This window comes from Peromyscus leucopus, chromosome 18, assembly GCF_004664715.2.
Source record: "Peromyscus leucopus breed LL Stock chromosome 18, UCI_PerLeu_2.1, whole genome shotgun sequence".
NCBI classification, from domain to species: domain Eukaryota; kingdom Metazoa; phylum Chordata; class Mammalia; order Rodentia; family Cricetidae; genus Peromyscus; species Peromyscus leucopus.
The window spans coordinates 46,143,401-46,163,024 of record NC_051078.1 but is presented as its reverse complement, the minus strand read 5'-3'; the positions used below and the strand labels follow the sequence as shown (position 1 = coordinate 46,163,024).

The following is a 19,624-nucleotide window of genomic DNA, read 5'->3' as shown; positions in this document are numbered from 1 at the left end:
AAGAAAATAAAGGAACAGTATTATTTTAGTTGGTGAAAACTGCCATGAAAAAACGAAGCAGATGATAAAACAGGGAAAGGATGTGTTTATGTGTGTGTACACTAGTCTAAATTAGGAGGCTGCTAAAGGCCTAACTGAGCAAGTGACATCTGAACTAAGTTCTAAACGGTGAGAAGGAGCCAACCCTCAAATACCTGGGTAAAAAGCATTCCAGCATTTCCAGATGGCGCAAATGCGAAGGCCCCGCTAAGCAGACGGTGTCTAGGAAAGAAGAAGGGCAGACTATTTTGAATACAGAGCCATCTGGTTTGTAGAATGGTAGGCTTTCAGAGGCAGCAGAAAGAGTGGATCAGTGCCATGAAAATGTTTTCCTTAACAATAGGAAGAAGGATATTGTCAAAGCAGAATGCTCCCTGAAGAGTGAGGCCACTGCCTCAGATCTAATTCCATGGATTCATCCAATCTCACACAATGAGGGACAGTTCTCATTCAGAAGAAATTGATGTAACTGGCACGCTGCCATGAAGGGAATCTACTGCCTGATTCATTATACAGAGTCTGTGGGACACTTAGCACGGTATTTCCCCTGAAGTCTTGTAGTTAGGGCTGAGACAATTCAAGGCTTCTATGGCTATGCCAAGACACAGTTTGGAGGCTTTTAGGACTGCCACAACCTTACCCGCCTCCCCCATGTTGCCAAGCCGTCTCGCTAAGTAAAAGCATGGTATTAGCTGACAGGCTATGTGAGGCCTCACGAAGGTTGTTAAGGTTTGGCAGACTCATGTACAGAGGAAGAAAGCGGGAACTGATCAGGTGACACCATTTCCTCAGATGGGACTGCAGGTCCTAAGTGCATGCATCATAACGAAATGAAGAGTTCTTGAGCCTTATGACTGAGAGGAGCCATGAGAAATTTGAAACAGACCTACTATGTGTGCAGTGGAGATGAAACTGTCAGTCAGTCAGGTAAGTTCCCACAGGGCTGTGGAGGTTGCCTGTCTGATCTGGAGTTGGGCATGTTGAGACTTATAGGACATGAGGGAGAAGGAGGTTGAAATGATGAACTGATGTTTAGGGATAGGCAGGCAAGAAAGTAAACTGTAAATCTTCAAGATAAGAGAAAAATGCCAAGCGTAGTGGTGCACATCTTTAATCCTAACACTTGGGAGGCAGAGGCAGGCAGATCTCTGAGTTGGAAGTCAGCCTGATCTACAGAGTGAGTTCCAGGACAGTCAGGGCTATACAGAGAAACCCTGTCTCAAAAAACCAAACCACATCAAACCAAAACCAAATCAAACTAACAAAACCAATCAACCAAACAAAACAAGACAACAGAAAAATTATTCACTAGAGGTGGGAGGTGGGGAAGAACAGGCAGAGACAGACCTGTGAGGAACGCCCTCACTCCAGACCACAGTGGACTTGTCCTTCAGCAATTGTTACTGGACTCGGTCACTACTCAGAAGTATACTGTGGTCTCTTTCTATTCTCTCCTTGAATTGCCATTTAACTTTTCATAACATGCATGTCTTGACTCCCCATTTAGTGTCAGACCCATCAGGGCCTGCACCATGGCGTCCTTTGGACACGTTAGAGCAGTCCTCAGCTGGCCGGGGAGAATGACTCACAGAGAGGAGGTTTAAAGGGGCCAGAGTGAACAAGAGCAGCAAGCACCTCCTTCTCTGACTTCTCCAAAGAAGCGCCGTGCTCTGTACTCTCATAGGAGCTTGGCGACACCTGAAACAGTACTCATGGGGAGGGGGAGCGGATGGCTCATTTACTCACTTTTCTACTAATTGGTGAGCCTCAGAGAATGGACTATATGCTTTGATCGTTTTTTGAATGCTAAAGCTTCAAATTAGTACCTAACACACAGCGAAGTGCTCACTAACAAATAAATATAAATGGAAATAAAATCAGCTCATTTTCAAATATTTAAAGTATGATACATACAATAATTAGGAAACAATATTGTTAGGATTTGAATATTCCAAATTCAAGATAATTCCTACCAATATCTCAATGATGTTTTTATAGAAATATAAAAAGTCATCTTTAAACTCACATGGAATGTCAAGAGACTGAACAGCTTGAATAATCCTGGAAGATGACGCTTCCTGGTTTGAAAACAATACACTACTTCAAGCAGAAAGGTATACAAATGGCCTAAAGATACTCAGACCAATGGGAAAGAATAAGGAACCCAGAAATAAAATATTCTCTCCCTGCCCTCCTCCCCCCGCTACACACACACACACACACACACACACACACACACACACACACACACGTGCCTAGATCAACAGGGAAAGGAAGGCCTTTTTCATAAATGGTAGCTGAAGCTGGACATCTAACATGCAAACGAAAGAAGAGGATTTTATACACCACACACCATTCATTCAACATGGACCAGACATGGATGAGCATGTGCTTAGTGTGTACAAGAAACTGGAACTGAGCGCCTCAAACCAGCTAACCCGTGTCTGAGTCCCACCCTCCCTAGAAGCATGGAGGCTGTCCTTATCTATTACCTTTCCAAAATAAATCATAAATATTCAAGTTTGGGGGCCTATGTATTAATGAATAAGCTTATTAACTGTGGGAAGGAGTGCTGAAAATACTTGCCAGCCAACAGTAGGGACAGAATAGAAGTAGGGCATTGATTAATACAAAGGTAGTCAATACTGTTAACATTCTAGCTGCTGGGAACAGACAAAAGTCAAGAAACAGGAGCACACTTAGACCCGAGCAGTGGAGATGGAGGTCAGGCTGCGCTGCCCTTCGAGCTGACGTGGCCATCTCAGAGCATGCCGTCGTCTGCACGTCTCTGAGAAAGCAATGATGATGACTTACAGAGAAATGGACCAGAGATTTGCCAGGCTCTTTCTTTTTCTCTTTTCTAAAGCACTTTACCATCTCATATGAATGGAATTTCTGGCTTCGGGAAAAAATTTAGAGCATCGGAAAACAAGTATTTTTTATATGATCAAAGGATAAACAAAAACAAGTTTCTCAACAAGGTATTGAAAACTCAGGAAGCAATATACAAACTTTTGGGCTGAGTATTACACTAAGTCAATACGCTTGTCACAGCAGAGAAGAGCGGCAGAAGGAGCCGCTGTTAGCAGCTCCCTGAGCGCCAAGGCAGGAGGCCTCGCGGATTCTTATGTAATCATCACACACCTACATATTACCCTATCTAGGGTTACCTGTACTACAGTGTTCCTTAAAAACACCAAAGCATTGGAAAAAGGAGTAAAAAATGGAAATAACTTTTAAAGAATGAAATATAATGGGGACAGAGTAAATATGATCAAAATATACTGTATGAAATTCTCAACAAATAAAAATATTATTTAAAAAGAATAAAAAATGACTTAAATATCACCTTAAATACCTAGCCTGCACCGGTGGGCACCTGTAGTTTTACATGGTGCTGTGTTCAGAACACTGCAGGGCAGATTGAACACCTCTCAAAAGCACTCCTGACCCTGGTGCAGCTCTCAGCATCTAAGTGGATTATCCTGGAGTCATCACTGTCCAAACTGATACTAATCACTTTCTTCTGATTAAAAGGGCAGGCAAGGCCACTCTAGGGCACTGCTAAGTCAGCAGCAACCTCAATCTCCCAGGAAAGCCTCTGAGAAACACCCATAATCCTGACTGTGGCTCTGGGATGCACCTTTATGTTCACATGTCATAATCCTGACTGTGGCTCTGGGATGCACCTTTATGTTCACATGTTATAATCCTGACTGTGGCTCTGGGATGCACCTTTATGTTCACATGTCATAATCCTGACTGTGGCTCTGGGATGCACCTTTATATTCACATGTCATAATCCTGACTAGCTCTGGGATGCACCTTTATGTTCACATGTCATAATCCTGACTAGCTCTGGGATGCACCTTTATGTTCACATGTCATAATCCTGACTGTGGCTCTGGGATGCACCTTTATGTTCACAGTGCAGTAACTTTTTAGATAAAGAAAAAGATTTTTACAAGGGTGAGTCTCCAAAGGAAGGAAAAGGAATCTGATTCCTTTTAAAATCTGAACAATCTCTGCAGTTTCACTCTCTTGACAACATACTGTGCTAAGATCTGAAATCCTTTCTTCAGAGACTCCTGGCAGAACTATCTGTGCCCACCACAATTCTCTCTTTATAGCCTGTGTGCTCCTCAGCCTGGGGTATCTGATTCTTTAAAAAAAAAATCAATTCACTTCTGAGCTTTTTAGCCAAAAACGCTTTTAATTTTAATGTTGAACTTTTAGTGTCTCTTGATTGTGGGGGGAAAAACATAAATAGCAAAAACACTTAATGCAGTCATTTAGAATATGACTTATGGCAGATATGCAGGCACTGTCTTCAGAAAATTAAAGGAATGTTTGATCTGTGGTATGGAAGTATTTGCACAGTTTTTGGAGTCAGGGTCTCACAGCACAGAGCCCAGGCTGACTGCCCTCACCTCTGGAATGCTGCTTTTACAGATGTGCACCACCTCATCCACCTCCGAAGTTACACTTCTCAATCAAGAAGAAAACATTTGACGGGCTACAGGATACAGAGTTTATAAAAATAACCTTTCTATAAACTCAGCATGATGTAAAATATACTACTCCACATAATTAAAATAATATAGATTTGATTGAAAAATAATGGCTGAGGGTTATCGTGTGTATAATTTATTCTATGGTTGTGTTTTCATAAAGTTTTTATTTAAATTCTATCTGGAAAATTTTAAGTGCCCACAAGGTAACTTAACAGAAGAAGCTCATACTAAGTTCTTTATAAAGCTGAGTTGATGGCAGAGTTTTCTTTGTAGCTCAATTATTTAACATGGCGTTGTTGTTGTTGTTGTTGTGAAGACAGGGTTTCTCTGTGTAGCCCTGGCTATCCAGGAACTCACTCTGAAGACCAGGCTGGCCTCGAACTCACAGATCCTGCCTCTGCCTCCCAAATGAAGGGATTAAGGCGTGTGCCTCTACAGCTGGCCGTCCTTAGTATTCTTTCAGAACACAGCACTAGCAGTCTTGTTACTACAAACCTAAGCTACAGCAAGTCAGAGAACTGGAAACTGTGTTACCTCTCATTCAGCTGTTCTCAGAGAACAGTAATTTTCATTCTTCGGTGCAGGAGCAGGAGACTAAACCCAGGGACCTGTGCACAGCAGACGATCACTCCACTGAGCTGTCCTCCCCAGAGGATGATGAACTCTAACAATACTCCCTAATGTCTCTAACAGATACGTTACATAATTGGAATTATTTTTATTTTATATATACATATATACATACATACATATAAAATTTCACTCTGTAAGTGTGGTGTATGTGCACACTGTCGTGTGTGAATGTGGCTGCTCACATGAGGAGGTCAGAAATCAACCCCGGTCAACTTAGTCCCTGCCTTGCACCTTGTTCTGATACTGGGTCTCTGCATGCACCAGGCTAGCTAGCCCATGAGCTCTGTCTCCACCTATCAAGTCCCCGTAAGAGATTACACTGGGATTACAAACGCTTGTTCTGTACCCAGCTTTTGTATAAGGTCTGGGGATGTAAGCGCAGACCCTCACGCTTACATGGCCAGCACTTTTACCAACCCAGCCAATCCTCCCCAGCCTTACCTAATATAAAAAAAGACACTATGAATATATTCTTATTTTGCTGTTTTTTTATTTAAATTACTGTATAAAATATACTTTTGTTAAATATCCTTAAATGAAATAATGAAAATATTAGTTAAGTTGTACTAATGAAAAGGAAACCTCAGTTGTTTTTTATTTTTTAAAAAGCTACCTGAAAAGGTGGGTGTGATGATTAAAATAAGTTACTGCCGAGGGCCTCCTCACACACGGCGGGCAAGCACTCGACCACTGCTGACTTAACCTCCTCACACACGGCGGGCAAGCACTCTACCACTGCTGACTTAACCTCCACAAAGCACTCAGCACAACAGAGCCCGGAAACTGTTCAGTCACTGTGATGCTGCTGTTCTGGGCTTCAGTGTCGGGTACAAGTGCCAAAGTCCTTCGCTGGAGTTCAACACAACAGTCACAGAAACAGCACATAAACTTCACGCAGAGGCACGGTTCTGGCCTCCCTGATTCAATAGAATCCGTTCACTTTCTTGTGCTCGTATTAACCACCAGAACTACACACACAGAGATAACAAGAACGGACGGCGTGCTTCACCGAGGTGTGAGCACACACACAGAGATAACAAGAACGGACGGTGTGCTTCACCGAGGTGTCAGCAGAGGTCACCCACCTGTGCAGCTCTTCTGTTTTGTCTTCAGTTGGACCTACGATTAGTAAACAATGGCGAAGGACAGCTGCCATGACACGGAACTGATGAGAATCGCCCTGCAGTAGAGAAAGAGAGGAGAGGAGAGTTGGGGTGGAAAGCCTTAACGAAGGAGTCTGGTGCAATAACACATTACCGTTCCCCAAACATTCCTCTGCCACACAGGGAGACAGCAAGATATTCCAAAATTTCCAAAGCAAATCATTGCCATTCCACATGAATTAATAGCCACAACCACCTGCAGAAATGGCTGGTGCCAGTTGGTGTTGATCTAGCTACCCTGTTTTATGTTTCTGAAAACCCAATTCCACTTAAGGATTTCCATTAGTCTAGTCTTTTGTTCATTGGAGTAGACCATGCCAGTTTACCAGCCTTACAAAAGTTCAGACAGACATGAGCTCTATTGAGACAGTTTTTTTATAACTGGTTGTCGACTTTTAACGACTGTTTCATCTCTTAGCTTTCAAAAGTCATGAGTACAACAACAACTCTGAGATAGGGTCTTGCTATATAGACCTGTGAACCTCTGAGTACTGTGCTAGCAATATGTATATACCACCATGGATGGCCACCCATTTCATTTTTCTCCACCTTTTTAACCTCTCAGGCCCCACATAGTACCACAAACAATCAAAACTATATCCCCTTGATTTCCCAATACTTATTCTTGTCAGTGAATGAAAGACACAGAGCTAGAGAGGAGACTGACAATGAGAAATAAACCAAGTTCTGAATAATTACTTCTCTTACCTCTGCTACCTCTGTATCTATAATGAGGTGGTGGGCCATTACAGTTTCTTTTTCTTTTCTGGTGTGTGTGTGTGTGTGTGTGTGTGTGTGTGTGTGTCTGTGTCTGTGTGTAATGTACATGTATATGTGCTGTGTGTCTACATGTGTGCACACTTGTATGCAGAGGCCAGTGGTCGATTTTGGATGTCTTCCTTTATTGCTCTATACCTTATTTACTGAGGCAGTCTCTCATTGAATCTCTAACTCACTTAGGGCTAGTCTAGTGAGCCAGCTTGATCCAGAGAGCTTGTCTCCACTACTGGGGCATGAAGACTACAGGCGAGCTGCCACACCCACTTGGCTCTTATGATGGTGCTGAAGAGCAGAAATCTGGTCCTCACGCCTGCACAGCAAGCACTTTACGCAGTAAACCATGTCCCTAGCACAACTACAATAATTTAACCACCTGCATCAAGGTCCTCTATACATAATAAAGAGGACACAGCAAAGAAGAGGTAACTACGATAGCCTGGATATGTTACAGTAAGTCTCTTAGCTACTTGAGAAGTAATAATTTTAAAAGGTTCTAAGTATATAAATAAGTTCACATAAAGTGAAATACGTGTGCATTTATTAAACACACACACACGTAATTCAGTCTTTCAAGATCCTCTCTCAGACTCTAACAGATAATAGGACACACTCATTACTCATAACAAGGCTGGAAAATACTTTAAACAAACACATCACTTATAGATTTGAGACAGATGAAGGCCTCAGTCACAGAATGGGACAGGGTTACACCTGGAGTCAGGCAGGAGTCTAGGCTATGACCTCACATCAGTCACGTACCTCACAAACATCAGGTTCTGCGAGGAGGATAGAAAATGGTGTGCATAATAGGACTGAGGGGGGAGGGGAGGAGGAAAATGGGGTGCTAGTACTGAATCAGTGCTGAAGAAGCAACTGTGGGAGCGGAGGCGAGTGGGAACCAAGGGCGATGAACTGGAGGGCCGGAACAAAGGCTGTCGCATTCACCACCCGGCCTCAGTTCTTGAGTGAAAATTCTCTCATAAGTGTTCTCTTACTTGCCCTAAAGCACATGAAGCCTACGTCAAACTAAACTACTACTTAACCATTGATAAGATTATCTCTTATAAGAGGTTATATATAAAATATACATATATTAATAAATATGTATTTATTAAGATATTAATAAATATATAAACACATTAATTAAATATATGTATGTTTAACAGATATTAATAGGTATTTATACCAGGTGTTGGTAGCGCACACCTTTAATCTCAGCACTCTGGAAGCAGAGGCAGGTGGATCTCTTCTGAGTTCAAAGCCAGTCTGGTCTTCAAAGTGAGTTCCAGGACAGCCAGAGCTGTTCCACAGAGAAAACTGTCTTGAAAAGAGATCTCTTGCTCAGCTGTGAAAACTGGGGAGCACCCTGGGCTGTGCCTGAGCCCGTGAGCCCCATCTCCAGATCTTGCTTCATTGTGACAGGGTCTCACTATGGAAACCAGGCTGTCCTTGAACTCACGCCCTGCATTGCTCCTGCTCACTGCTAGAAATTACAGGTGTGCAGCCCAACACCCAGACTGTTTCCTTTTAAAGCAGACAGCCCTCTATTCTGGAGGTAACAAACTCTGCTCATTGTGCTCATGACAAGCCTCTTAACAAAACTATCCACGTGGTCTTTCCCCAATCTGCAACTGCAAACAGCACTTTCCAGCACATCCCCTTCCTTTCATACCTCTTGTTCCCAAGCTGTACTTCTGTCTGCAATATCCCCTTGACCTCGCATCTACTTAAGTCTCTGTGTCCCTGTTCGGAGCAACTTCTAAACATGGGCCGGGCCACCTCTACTTTCTGCTGTTAATTCCTTTCCGACCTCCAGGAAGCTCCTTCTTGGGTTACCTGATCTGTATCATCGTGTCTTGTTAAAGTTTCTTTTGTGGAATAATCTGGTGTTGCACATATTTAACTAAATTTTCATATACTTCCTCCACTGATTCTCTTCATGAAGACAGAAGGCCTGTGTTTAAATAGGTGAACAGTCAATTCTACTCCAAGTGTCCAGTTTACTATAGGGAAAGCTGCCCAAACTCTAAGTGTACAGTCGAACGACTTTTCACAAAACGAGTAGTGATCATAAGCACCATGAGACTCACGCAATGCCAGTATTAAGAACCCCCGAACTCTCCTAGCCTGCAGACTACATCCTCCGAAACCCTAACTTCCAACACCACACTAGTGAGTTTGGTTGCCCCTGAACTTGGTTTGGTTGGACTAGAACAGACTCTGCGGTTCTCTGGCTGAGACTGATCTGTGTTGGCTGTAGTGGAGTGGTTCTTTCTGGTGCTTGACAGCTGTGCTACTGAAGTGCTGAGCTGACCCACCCTCATCTGTCACAGCAACAGCATGGGAGCCCGAAGACGACGCTCTGAGCAGTCGACGTCATGCCTGACACAGGACATGGAAGACTTCCATTCATATGCACACTGCCTTTTTTCTTCACAATAGCACTGCTACCGTGAGTGCACTGAAGACATTACATCACAGTGTACCTATCCACCCTCTTCAATGGACACTTTGTTTCCTGTCTGGGGCATTCTGAAGACTGCCGCCATCAATGCACTTGTTACATGTCATCTGGAATGTACTGGCTCCACTGCCACGCCCAGGAGAGGGAATGCTGCATCATGGGGACTGTACACACGAACACTTGACATCCTCAAGTTTTTAGAGAGCACTGCCAAGCAGTATTTCCAAGCATACAGCTAGGAGACTCCTCACAAAGTGGGCACCCCACCCTCCGCAGCCAACTGCACTCTTCCCAGCTGCAGGGTCCCGTCTGCACACGTGCTAGCTTCTTGGAGTAGCATGCTGAGATGACAGAGCAGAACCACGTCGTTATGTTCCCGGTCACTGCGCAGCTCTTTGGACAGCTCCCACTGAAGCCCTTTGCCTACTTCACCGCTGGGCTGACCGTGCGCGCGGATCCGCAGACACTCTCAGTGTGCTCAAGACGCTGTGCTGCAGATCTCTGTCCTTCACCGGATGCCTTGCTAGGCTGCCTTCCGCCTCTTGCATGCTGGGGTTCCAGGGCCTAGTCCTATCCTTGGCAACACTGCCATCTTTTGAACTGATTGACTGATGGATGGATTTGTTTGTTTTTTTGAGACAGGGTTTCTTTGTGTAGCTCTGGCTGTCCAGGAACTCTCTCTGTAGATCAGGCTGGCCTTGAACTCACAGAGATCCATCTGCCTCTGCCTCTCGAGTGCTGGGATTAAAGGTGTGTGCCACCACTGCTTGGCCTGAATTTATTTTAATCAAGGTCAATTGCTCAATTTTCCTTTATGGTTTGGTCCTTATTTTATATTCTTTAGAAGTCTTTGCTTAGTTCAGAAATGTTTGAATTGTTTGAGATAAAGCTTTAATATTTCATTTTTTATATTTAGATCTCTCTTCTAACTCAGGTTAATTTTTTAAAATCTGTTTTCCCATCCACTTGAACTAGTATCATTAACAACTTTTATTCAACAAAGAGCAGGGGGCCAGAGAGACGGCTCAGCAGGTAAAAATGCTTGTCTTAGAAGCCTGATGACCTAGGTTCCATCACTGAATAAGGTGGGTGGAGAACCAATTCTACAAAGTTGTTCTTTGATCTCTGTTATGTGTCTGATTGAATGTGTACAACACCCCTCCCCCGATACACACACACACACACACACACACACACACACACACACACACACACACACACTGATAAACTTCAAAAATAAAATTTACTGCTGGGTGTCGTAGCACACACCTTTAATCCCAGCACTCGGGAGGCAGAGGCGGCGGATCTCTGTGTGTTGGAGGCCAGCCTGTTTATACAGTGAGTTCGAGGCCAACTAGGGCTACACAGTGAGACCCTGTCTCAAAGACATAAAATAAAAAAATAAGTTAGGGGTTTAAGAGATGGCTGGTGGTTCAGAGCACTTATTGCTCTAGTAAAGGAACCAAGTTCAGTGACTAGCACTCACGCTGGGTCATTTACAACGACCTGGAGATCAGATGCTCTCTGGCCTCTATGAGTACCTGCGTGTATGTGGTGTGTATAAATTCACATAAGCACACACAAAGATGCATAACATTTTAAAAAACCCTTTAGGAAAAAGGCTAGAATGGACACTATTTCCTACTGTTGGGTACCACTGTGTGGATCTCCCCAGGTAACTTCAGCTCTCTGATCTTCTGTGTCCTCATGTGTCCAGGAGAGCTAACACTCCTATCTCACAGACACCAGGAGTAAATGGAAGACAACAGATAAACACAGCGCGCGCGCGCACACACACACGTCTTATTTACTGGCTCTCTGATCAGACTTGCTGTCTTTAGGACGGCAGTAGTTTCATCTCTCCTCTGAAATGACACTACACCCCAGAGAGAGAACAAAGACAGGAGGAGAGCGAGGCAGGCAGGCAGGAGTGCGACAGGTCCAAGGGAACTGAAGACAGGACACTGAGGCCTCCTCCGCATTGTCCCTCCTGGGTCAGAGTCTAAGCATTTACTACCCTCCCTCTCTCACGCAAACTGGGCCAGACCCACTTTAGGAGCAGAAACAGTCATCCAAAGGCTGGCCTAGCTGACCCATGCCTGAGAGAAGCCCAGACCTGGCATATGTGGCATCTGGTTCTGCTATGCATGGTTAAGGAGGTTCTTTCTTTTCAAGTATACAGAATATTGAAGACATAGTGAGCACTGTAAGAAACTTCTGTGGCAATGGACACGGGTGATAGGGTTCTTAAGAAGCGTTTAAGGTCAGCCAGCGCACACCTTTAATCCCAGCGCTTGGGAGGCAGAGGCATGTAGATCTCTGTGAGTTTGAGATCCACGACTATGCAGTGAAACCCTGTCTTGAAAAACCAAGACAGAAAACAACAGGCTTTAAGTCAGGGATCCTGGGGTTCTGCTGTCAGCAGAGGTGTGCACTGGAATATATCCCGAGGAACTCTAGGCCCTCACACATCCACATGCTCTTTGATGCAGGCTTTCCCCCATGTGACGTCTCTACCACCTCATGACACACTATGGGGGACCTCTCCAGATATGACCTCTTCGTTTGGGACTCCCAGCCTCTAGAGACATAAAATAAAGCTCTATTACAGACATGCAGTAAGACGCAACTGTGCATTTACCTGTGTCTGTATGCTTTTCTCTATTAGGTTGTTAGTGCCTTGAGAGCAGGTTACGCTTCTTCGCCTTGGATTTGTGCCTTGTTTAAAACCTGGCTCAAACTAGCACGAAATAGGTAATTGCTGAAATGATTCAACAATCAAACACTGTACAGCTGAGCTCCTATCCTTTTCCACGTTTCCTTGAATTCTCTAGGACAAGCCTTGTGTTCCTATGTGGCATGCTCAGCTACTGCTTCTAGAGCTTCCTGTTCGTGCGCTTCATCTTCTGACCTCTCCCTTACACCCAGCTGTCTGTCTCCCAGCTGTCTGCTGAGCCCCGGGCTTTCTTCTTACTGCATGACACTTGGGCACAAGGGAAGGGAATGGGAACGCAGTCAGGGATCTCTGGAGAACACGAATTGCTCCATCAACAGAGATCCTGGGGAAAATAAAATAGGAAAAACGACCATTTTAAAACTACCCTTCTGGAAGTAATCCTGCTAGAGATGCCACCTTAGTCTCTCAAGTCCTTAAGAAAGGGAGAGGGAGGAGAGGGAGAGACTGCAGAGAGGGGGGAGAGACTGCAGAGAGGGGGAGAGACTGCAGAGAGGGGGGAGAGACTGCAGAGAGGGGGAGAGACTGCAGAGAGGGAGACTGCAGAGGGGGGGGACTGCAGAGAGGGGGGAGAGACTGCAGAGAGGGGGAGAGACTGCAGAGAGGGGGGAGACTGCAGAGGGGGGGGACTGCAGAGATGAGAGACTGCAGAGAGGGGGAGACTGCAGAGAGGGGGAGAGACTGCAGAGAGGGGGAGAGACTGCAGAGAGGGGGGAGAGACTGCAGAGAGGGGGAGAGACTGCAGAGATGAGAGACTGCAGAGAGGGGAGAGACTGCAGAGAGGGGGAGACTGCAGAGAGGGGGGAGAGACTGCAGAGAGGGGGGAGAGACTGCAGAGAGGGGGACTGCAGAGATGAGAGACTGCAGAGAGGGGGAGACTGCAGAGAGGGGGAGAGACTGCAGAGGGGGGAGAGACTGCAGAGAGGGGGAGAGACTGCAGAGAGGGGAGAGACTGCAGAGAGGGGGAGAGACTGCAGAGAGGGGGAGAGACTGCAGAGAGGGGAGAGACTGCAGAGAGAGGGAGACTGCAGAGAGGGGGAGAGACTGCAGAGAGGGGGAGAGACTGCAGAGAGGGGAGAGACTGCAGAGAGGGGGAGAGACTGCAGAGAGGGGGAGAGACTGCAGAGGGGGGGAGAGACTGCAGAGAGGGGGGAGAGACTGCAGAGAGGGAGACTGCAGAGAGAGAGACTGCAGAGAGGGGGGAGACTGCAGAGAGGGGGAGAGACTGCAGAGAGGGGGAGAGACTGCAGAGAGGGGGAGAGACTGCAGAGAGGGGGAGACTGCAGAGAGGGGGAGAGACTGCAGAGGGGGGGGACTGCAGAGAGGGGGAGACAGAGGGAGAGGAAGGGGACCGGAGGGAGGAGGAGAGAGGAAAGCTCAATCCCATGTGGCAAGCACAGCAGCTTTAAGGAGGACTCTTCAGGACCCACCATGATGCATCTGCAGGAAGAAGGGGCACTGATCTGTGAAGCCTCAGGAAAAACTCAGTCGTTAACTTTCTGCTTTTGGTGAGACGTAAATGAGGGAAGTCATGAAACACCTGCTCAAGAGTTCAACCCAAAGCCGAACACCTCCATTTTCTTTAGCTGTTAGTCTAACACAGGTATAAAGATTTTCAGTGGGGTGCCTAGGGTTTAAAAGAGTGTGGATGGACACACTTGGCAATATATATTTTTGAAAACTGAAAACTTTTGAAATCTTTGGCCCATCAATTTCAGGAATATAGACTTCACAAGAAAATTCACTATATTCATGCTTAAATGAGAAAGTAGGTTTGTCAGAGGTTGATAAGTATAAAGACTTCTATTTTATATTTATACTCACAAGTGTTTTAAACTTACAAGGATTCTTTCATAAGCGTCATCATCCTAGTGTCTCTGAGTGAGAGAGCAGTCCTCAAGTTTGTCCTGGCCGCAGAACCTTTTATTCTCCAAAGTCTTAGTTACAATACAAGTTTAAAGAGACAACAATAGCAATAGCTATGGTTTCCCAAAGGTTTATAATTCTTCAAAGGTTCCTTTTTTTTAAAAAAAGATTTATTTATTTATTTATTTATTTATTTATTATGTATACAGAAGAGGGCACTAGATCTCATTACAGATGGTTGTGAACCACCATGTGGGTGTTGGGAATTGAACTCAGGACCTCTGGAAGAGCAGTCGGTGCTCTTAACCTCTGAGCCATCTCTCCAGCCCTCAAAGGTTCCTTTTTCCTTTTTAAAATTTCTCTTCTCAGTGTAGAGATGAGGAACCGAGGAGACTCAACCCCAGAGGCCGCTCCTAGGGACCTTTCTGCCAGAAGGAACACATTTTGAAACTTTTATTCTTAGAAATGATTTTGGTAAGTTGGAGACTCAAATCTGGAGCTCACACATGCTAGAGGTGAACCTGAGTCCCACATGCGGCCCGAAGACCACTGTTCTTCAGAACAGCGTGGAAGAGATGGGGCTTACAAAGTGACTGCATTTTGTAAAGATGTTTCCTTCTGGTCACATTACGCAGTGAAGAAGGACCGGAAAGAGCAAGCAGCGCTTGTCTTCTGCGCGGCAAGCTTACAGGCAGTCTGCCTCTTTTGGTCCCTTATGTGGCTTTTTCTTATATAGTCTGTGAGTTTACATTATTTCCCTAAGAAGAAAAATTGTATTTATTTTAAAAGTGGATTCTTCAGTAGCTTTTTCAGATCGCTTTTTTTGGTTGGTATGTAAAGCATCAGCCATTCCACTGGCTCACTGAACTGAAAAGTAACAGAAGACAGTGGGTTCCAGGGAAGTGGACTCTCCCACCCAGCCTCTCTGTACTGGAGCTGAGTAGTGAGTACCCCAGAAAAAGCACTCTGTGCTTTGGTTTCTGTGTCTTGGTGTTTAATTCTAGGAAACTTCTGTCCTGCATTCTGCAGGTGGCTAATCCAGAAGTGTCTCCATGCTGGCACTCTCCTCTCCTAGCACTAAACACGACTATTTGCTGACTTTCTACCTATAAAACTAAAGTTTCACGAAGGCAAAGACAATGCTCAGTATTGCCAGTGCATTCTCCAATGCCTGGGACAATGTCTAGTGATTGTTTATAAACATCTGCTGAGCGACTGTTGAATGCAGAGCCACATGAAGACATTCTTTTATAAATAGGTTGTCAAAGAGCCTATTTTCAGTACTGTTTATATCTCTGGAAACTTCAGTATTGGCCCAGTGTCACATTCATGACACATACTTCATAAAAGCTGTATTAACTGCCCCCTGGCTCACACAGATAAACCTATTCTAGGACCACTGACCCTTTGTGGGGACAGCCCGTGTCTCTGGAACACCGAACGAGGCTTTGCTACTTCACCATTTCTAGAGCACTCCAGTCCACTGTCACTTAGCTGAAACACTACCAAAAGCTCATCTTAACGCACCGATTCTTACCACGTGCTTCCCACACATACACTGTGGAGCAGCCACTGAGGCAGAAGCCATCTTGTCAGGCATCCAAACAGTGTAGTGTAACAATGGCAAACCAACAGTCTCAGAGGCGCTTTCACAACTAAAGAGAGATCTTAAAAACACCAAAACAAACAGCGTAAGGAAAATAACCACAGAAGGTACCATCTAAGCAGAGATGTAACAGTTTAAATACTTGCAAATATTTGGTTTCAAAGCATAAATGGAGCATGTGGGCTTCCCACATCCTTTCCTGCCAAGTCTCCTAAGCTGACTACACTGCAGTCATCTGAAACAGCTGTCAGCACTCAGCTTCAAATATCTGGTTTCCCAGCACAGACCTATCCGCACTGTGCAATCAGATGCCTGCGTGCCCCACCATAGCTGCGCTGAGACAACCCTTCTCCAGCAGGCTGCCAGCAAAAACACGGGTGACAATGACTTCAAATAGACAGGACAAACGGTGACCGCAGAGGCAGATTCTGAACTGCACTGGCTTTCCCCAAGTTCATGAAAAAGAAAACGTGAAATGCTAGGATTCTTGATGAACGATAATGTCCCCTTCACTTAAAACTGTGGGCTTTCTCAAACTAAACTTGATGTTGAGCACACTGTTCCTGTGGGAACTCAAATATAAACTATCAAATCCACCTCACTTGGAGTTGTTGGAAGGTCCAGGCCACAGAGAAAGATCTTCATCTAGAAATAAGTTGAGTGGTTTACAGCATTTCCCCCTTTCTGGTATAAGCAGCCTGTTTCCTAGGGCTGTATGGAAACATAAATATCTGGCTGTGGTTTTAGGCCTCTGAGGGCTTCATGGCACTACAAAGTAACATCTTGGAGACTAATGACAGGTGCATTCAATGGTTTTTACTTTTCTCAGCAGGTATCAGCTTTGGTTAGTCAAGTTCAACTGACTGGGTTTATCCTAACTTTTAAGATGCAAGTCCTGTCATTAGCCTCCTCTTTCCAGTCTGTCACTGGAACCTCGTTCTTGAAGGGCACTCAAAAAAAGATAAATGATTACACAACTCAGAAGACCATCTGCCATCCTACAAAATGGTAGTCCTTCTTTACCCTGTTCTTCTTCTTCTTTTTTTTTTATATATGCACATTCGTGTTATGTTTGCATGTGTATCTGCAACTCATGCATGCCTATTACCTACAAAGGCCAGAAGAGGCATCAAATCCCCTGGAACTAGAGTTACAGATGGTTGTTGAGTCACCACGTGGGTGCTGGAAATAGAGTCCAGGTCCTCTGGAAAAGCAGCTAGTGATCTTAACTGCTGAGCCAACTCTCCAACCCTTGAAAAAATACGACTTAAGAAATACCCTGCAGTTTAGAGAACTGACTAATGAAGGAACTGGGAACTTGTTTCATTTCCCAACTTAGCATTCTTCTCTGTGTGCAGCAACCCAGAGAAGTAATTCCAGGTAGCCATGTGTACTCTTCCCAACCTTACCTCTTTATGCACCTTCCAACTGTCTACCGTCACATTGAAGAGAGCTTTGAGGGCCTCAATGGCACAGTCTGTCTCCTGAGGTGAGAGAGGAGGTCCATTATGGTCTATGGCCGATTCATACTCATCGGTCCACTTGATGCTAAAGGCACTTTCCAAGATCTGGGTTAGCAGCGGGAGTCCCTGGAGCTCATAGCGCAATTGTGACCTGATGTCAGTGTGCAAAAGTGACAAGAGGAAGAGCAAGCGCAAGTCAAAGCACTTTATGTCATTGATACATTTTCGGTCCTTGCACTTTCTCAGGAGGTTACAGAGCTTTGCAGCAAGATTCAGTTCCAGGCTGAGCTGCTGGGCCATCTGACTGTTGAACACGATGTTACACAGACACTTTAACGATTCTACAATAACCGGGAACTCTGACACCTTCTCCAAAGAATCATCCGACTCATGCAGCTTGGCTAGTCTCAGCAGTATTTGCATATTTTCCTTAGTTGTTACAGGAACTAAAATCTTTTTGTCTCTGGAGAGAATGCGGAGTACTTCCAGGCAGGACACTTGACATGTTGTTGGGACATCCTTTACAAGGACTTTAAATATACCTTCACAGAGTTTCTGAAAAACAAGAACAAGTATGCAAAAATCATTACTTGGCTGATATTATTTTAAACAGAATGTTTTCTACCAGTGTAGGCTAAAGATCTGGCTCGAAGAGGACTTTATTTTTTAGACCAATCACAAAAACATCCGAACTAGAAGACAGCTTCTGTTTGGTACACATCTTTAACTTCTACAGCTATGGAAACTGAGGGCCAGGGAGGGTGAGGAACTTGCACTGGGCAGTGGATTGGTGGCACAGGTAGAGCTAGGAGATGCAGTCACTGCCTTCTTGGTCCACTGTTTTTTCTCTTAAAAACCACGTATTTTATCTTAGATCACTAGAATAAAGTATTTTCTATAGCTTTAATCTTAGCAGGACTTTAAAAAGAGTAGTATTGGGATAGAGGGGAATCAAGGCAAAACACAGCTGTTCCCTCCTGAGAGGTAAGGCTTTAGCTAGAGAACTGGCCCATAGCTGTATGTGAGTGCCCAGAGAGGCAAGAGGACACTGGCTCCCTTGGAGCTGGAGTTATAGGCAGTTGTGAGCCACCGGATGTGGGTGCTGGGACCAAACTTGGGTCCTCTGAAAGGGCAGCAAGGGCTCTTAACAGCTGAGCTCTCTCTCCAGCCCTTATCTTGTGTTTCAAAAGTATTTATATTACCAAATTTAGTAACATTGCCTCAAAATCAATGTTAACTTTCTTCTTAAAGTGCAGGTCTGCATCTCTCAAACTTAATCTCCTATATAGACCAAGAAAGTGTTACCATTCTATTAAGACATTTCTGTATTTCATTATTTTTTAAAAACAACAGACAAAGGAAGTAAGATTTTTTAAAATTTTATTTTGTGCATTATTGGTGTTTTGCCATGGGTTTTATGTCCCCCTGAGTTGCATGTGGGTGCTGGGAATTGAACCCAGGTCCTCTGGAAGAGCAGTTAGTGCTCTTAACCACTAAGTCATTTCTCCAGCACCAATAAGATTTTTTTTTAAATAAAATTTCTGTTAGTCTATCATTAGACTTTAACTCTTCAAAAAGAAGCTACCTGGGGTCAAACATGATTCTGCCAAGACTCTGAGGTCATGTGCAACTTCCTGATACAGACTATTCATACAACTAACAAAAATACTAATTCTAATGTAAATGTTTTCTAAATAAAGGTAAGAAGGAGCTTTACTTGACAAGCTAAAGACCAAATTCCATAACCATGGCAACTCTACCCTGTCTCATTTGGTAACAAGGCTTTCTTTTAATGTCTTAACATCACTGTTAAGGCAGTATTTTAAATGGGTGTTGTCTAGGGCTAGAGAAAGTATGGCAGTTATTAAAATTACATTGGGCAGGGAAATTCTTCCATTTAAGATATGTCAAATTTAAAACAATCACACACAGTGTGCATACTATGTCTCATGTGGTACAATCCTGGAGTAAAATCAAACAATCTTTACCACCACACAATTTTTTTCAAGAGAGAAATGATCTATCTTTCTGTATAAGAAACCCAGAATACAGGACTAGAGAGATGGCTTAGCCATTAAGAGCACTGGCTTCTCTTCCAGAGGCCCTGGCTTTGATTCCTGGCAACCACACAGAGGCTCAAAACCATCAGTAACTCATTTCCAAGGATACAATGCCTCTTCTGGCATCCATGGGCATTGCATGCACATGGTTCAGGTATACATAACAACGAAACACCCATACACATAATAAAAAAGAATAAGAAAATAACTATGGCATTAAATAAATGTAAAATGTAACATGTGAATATGGTATAGATATCTTTACCTTCTAAACCCAAAACAAAAACAACAACAGAAATCTA

The 19,624-nt window shown here is 44.3% G+C and overlaps 1 protein-coding gene across 7 annotated transcripts in view; it reads right to left on the bottom strand.

The window, feature by feature from the left end:
• Positions 1-19,624, bottom strand: part of Ric8b (RIC8 guanine nucleotide exchange factor B) — a 105,756-nt gene that overhangs the window by 55,832 nt on the left and 30,300 nt on the right. For all 7 annotated transcript variants that reach the window (XR_003736079.2, XM_037196898.1, XM_028883635.2 and 4 more), the window contains exons 3-4: positions 17,209-17,817; positions 6,272-6,366 (exon numbers count right to left, since the gene is read on the bottom strand). Coding sequence is in view for 6 of the 7 variants with exons in the window: in XM_037196898.1 (XP_037052793.1) it covers positions 6,272-6,366; positions 17,209-17,817 (704 nt within the window). In the remaining variant the exon portion in view is untranslated. The remainder of the gene's footprint in view (positions 1-6,271; positions 6,367-17,208; positions 17,818-19,624) is intronic.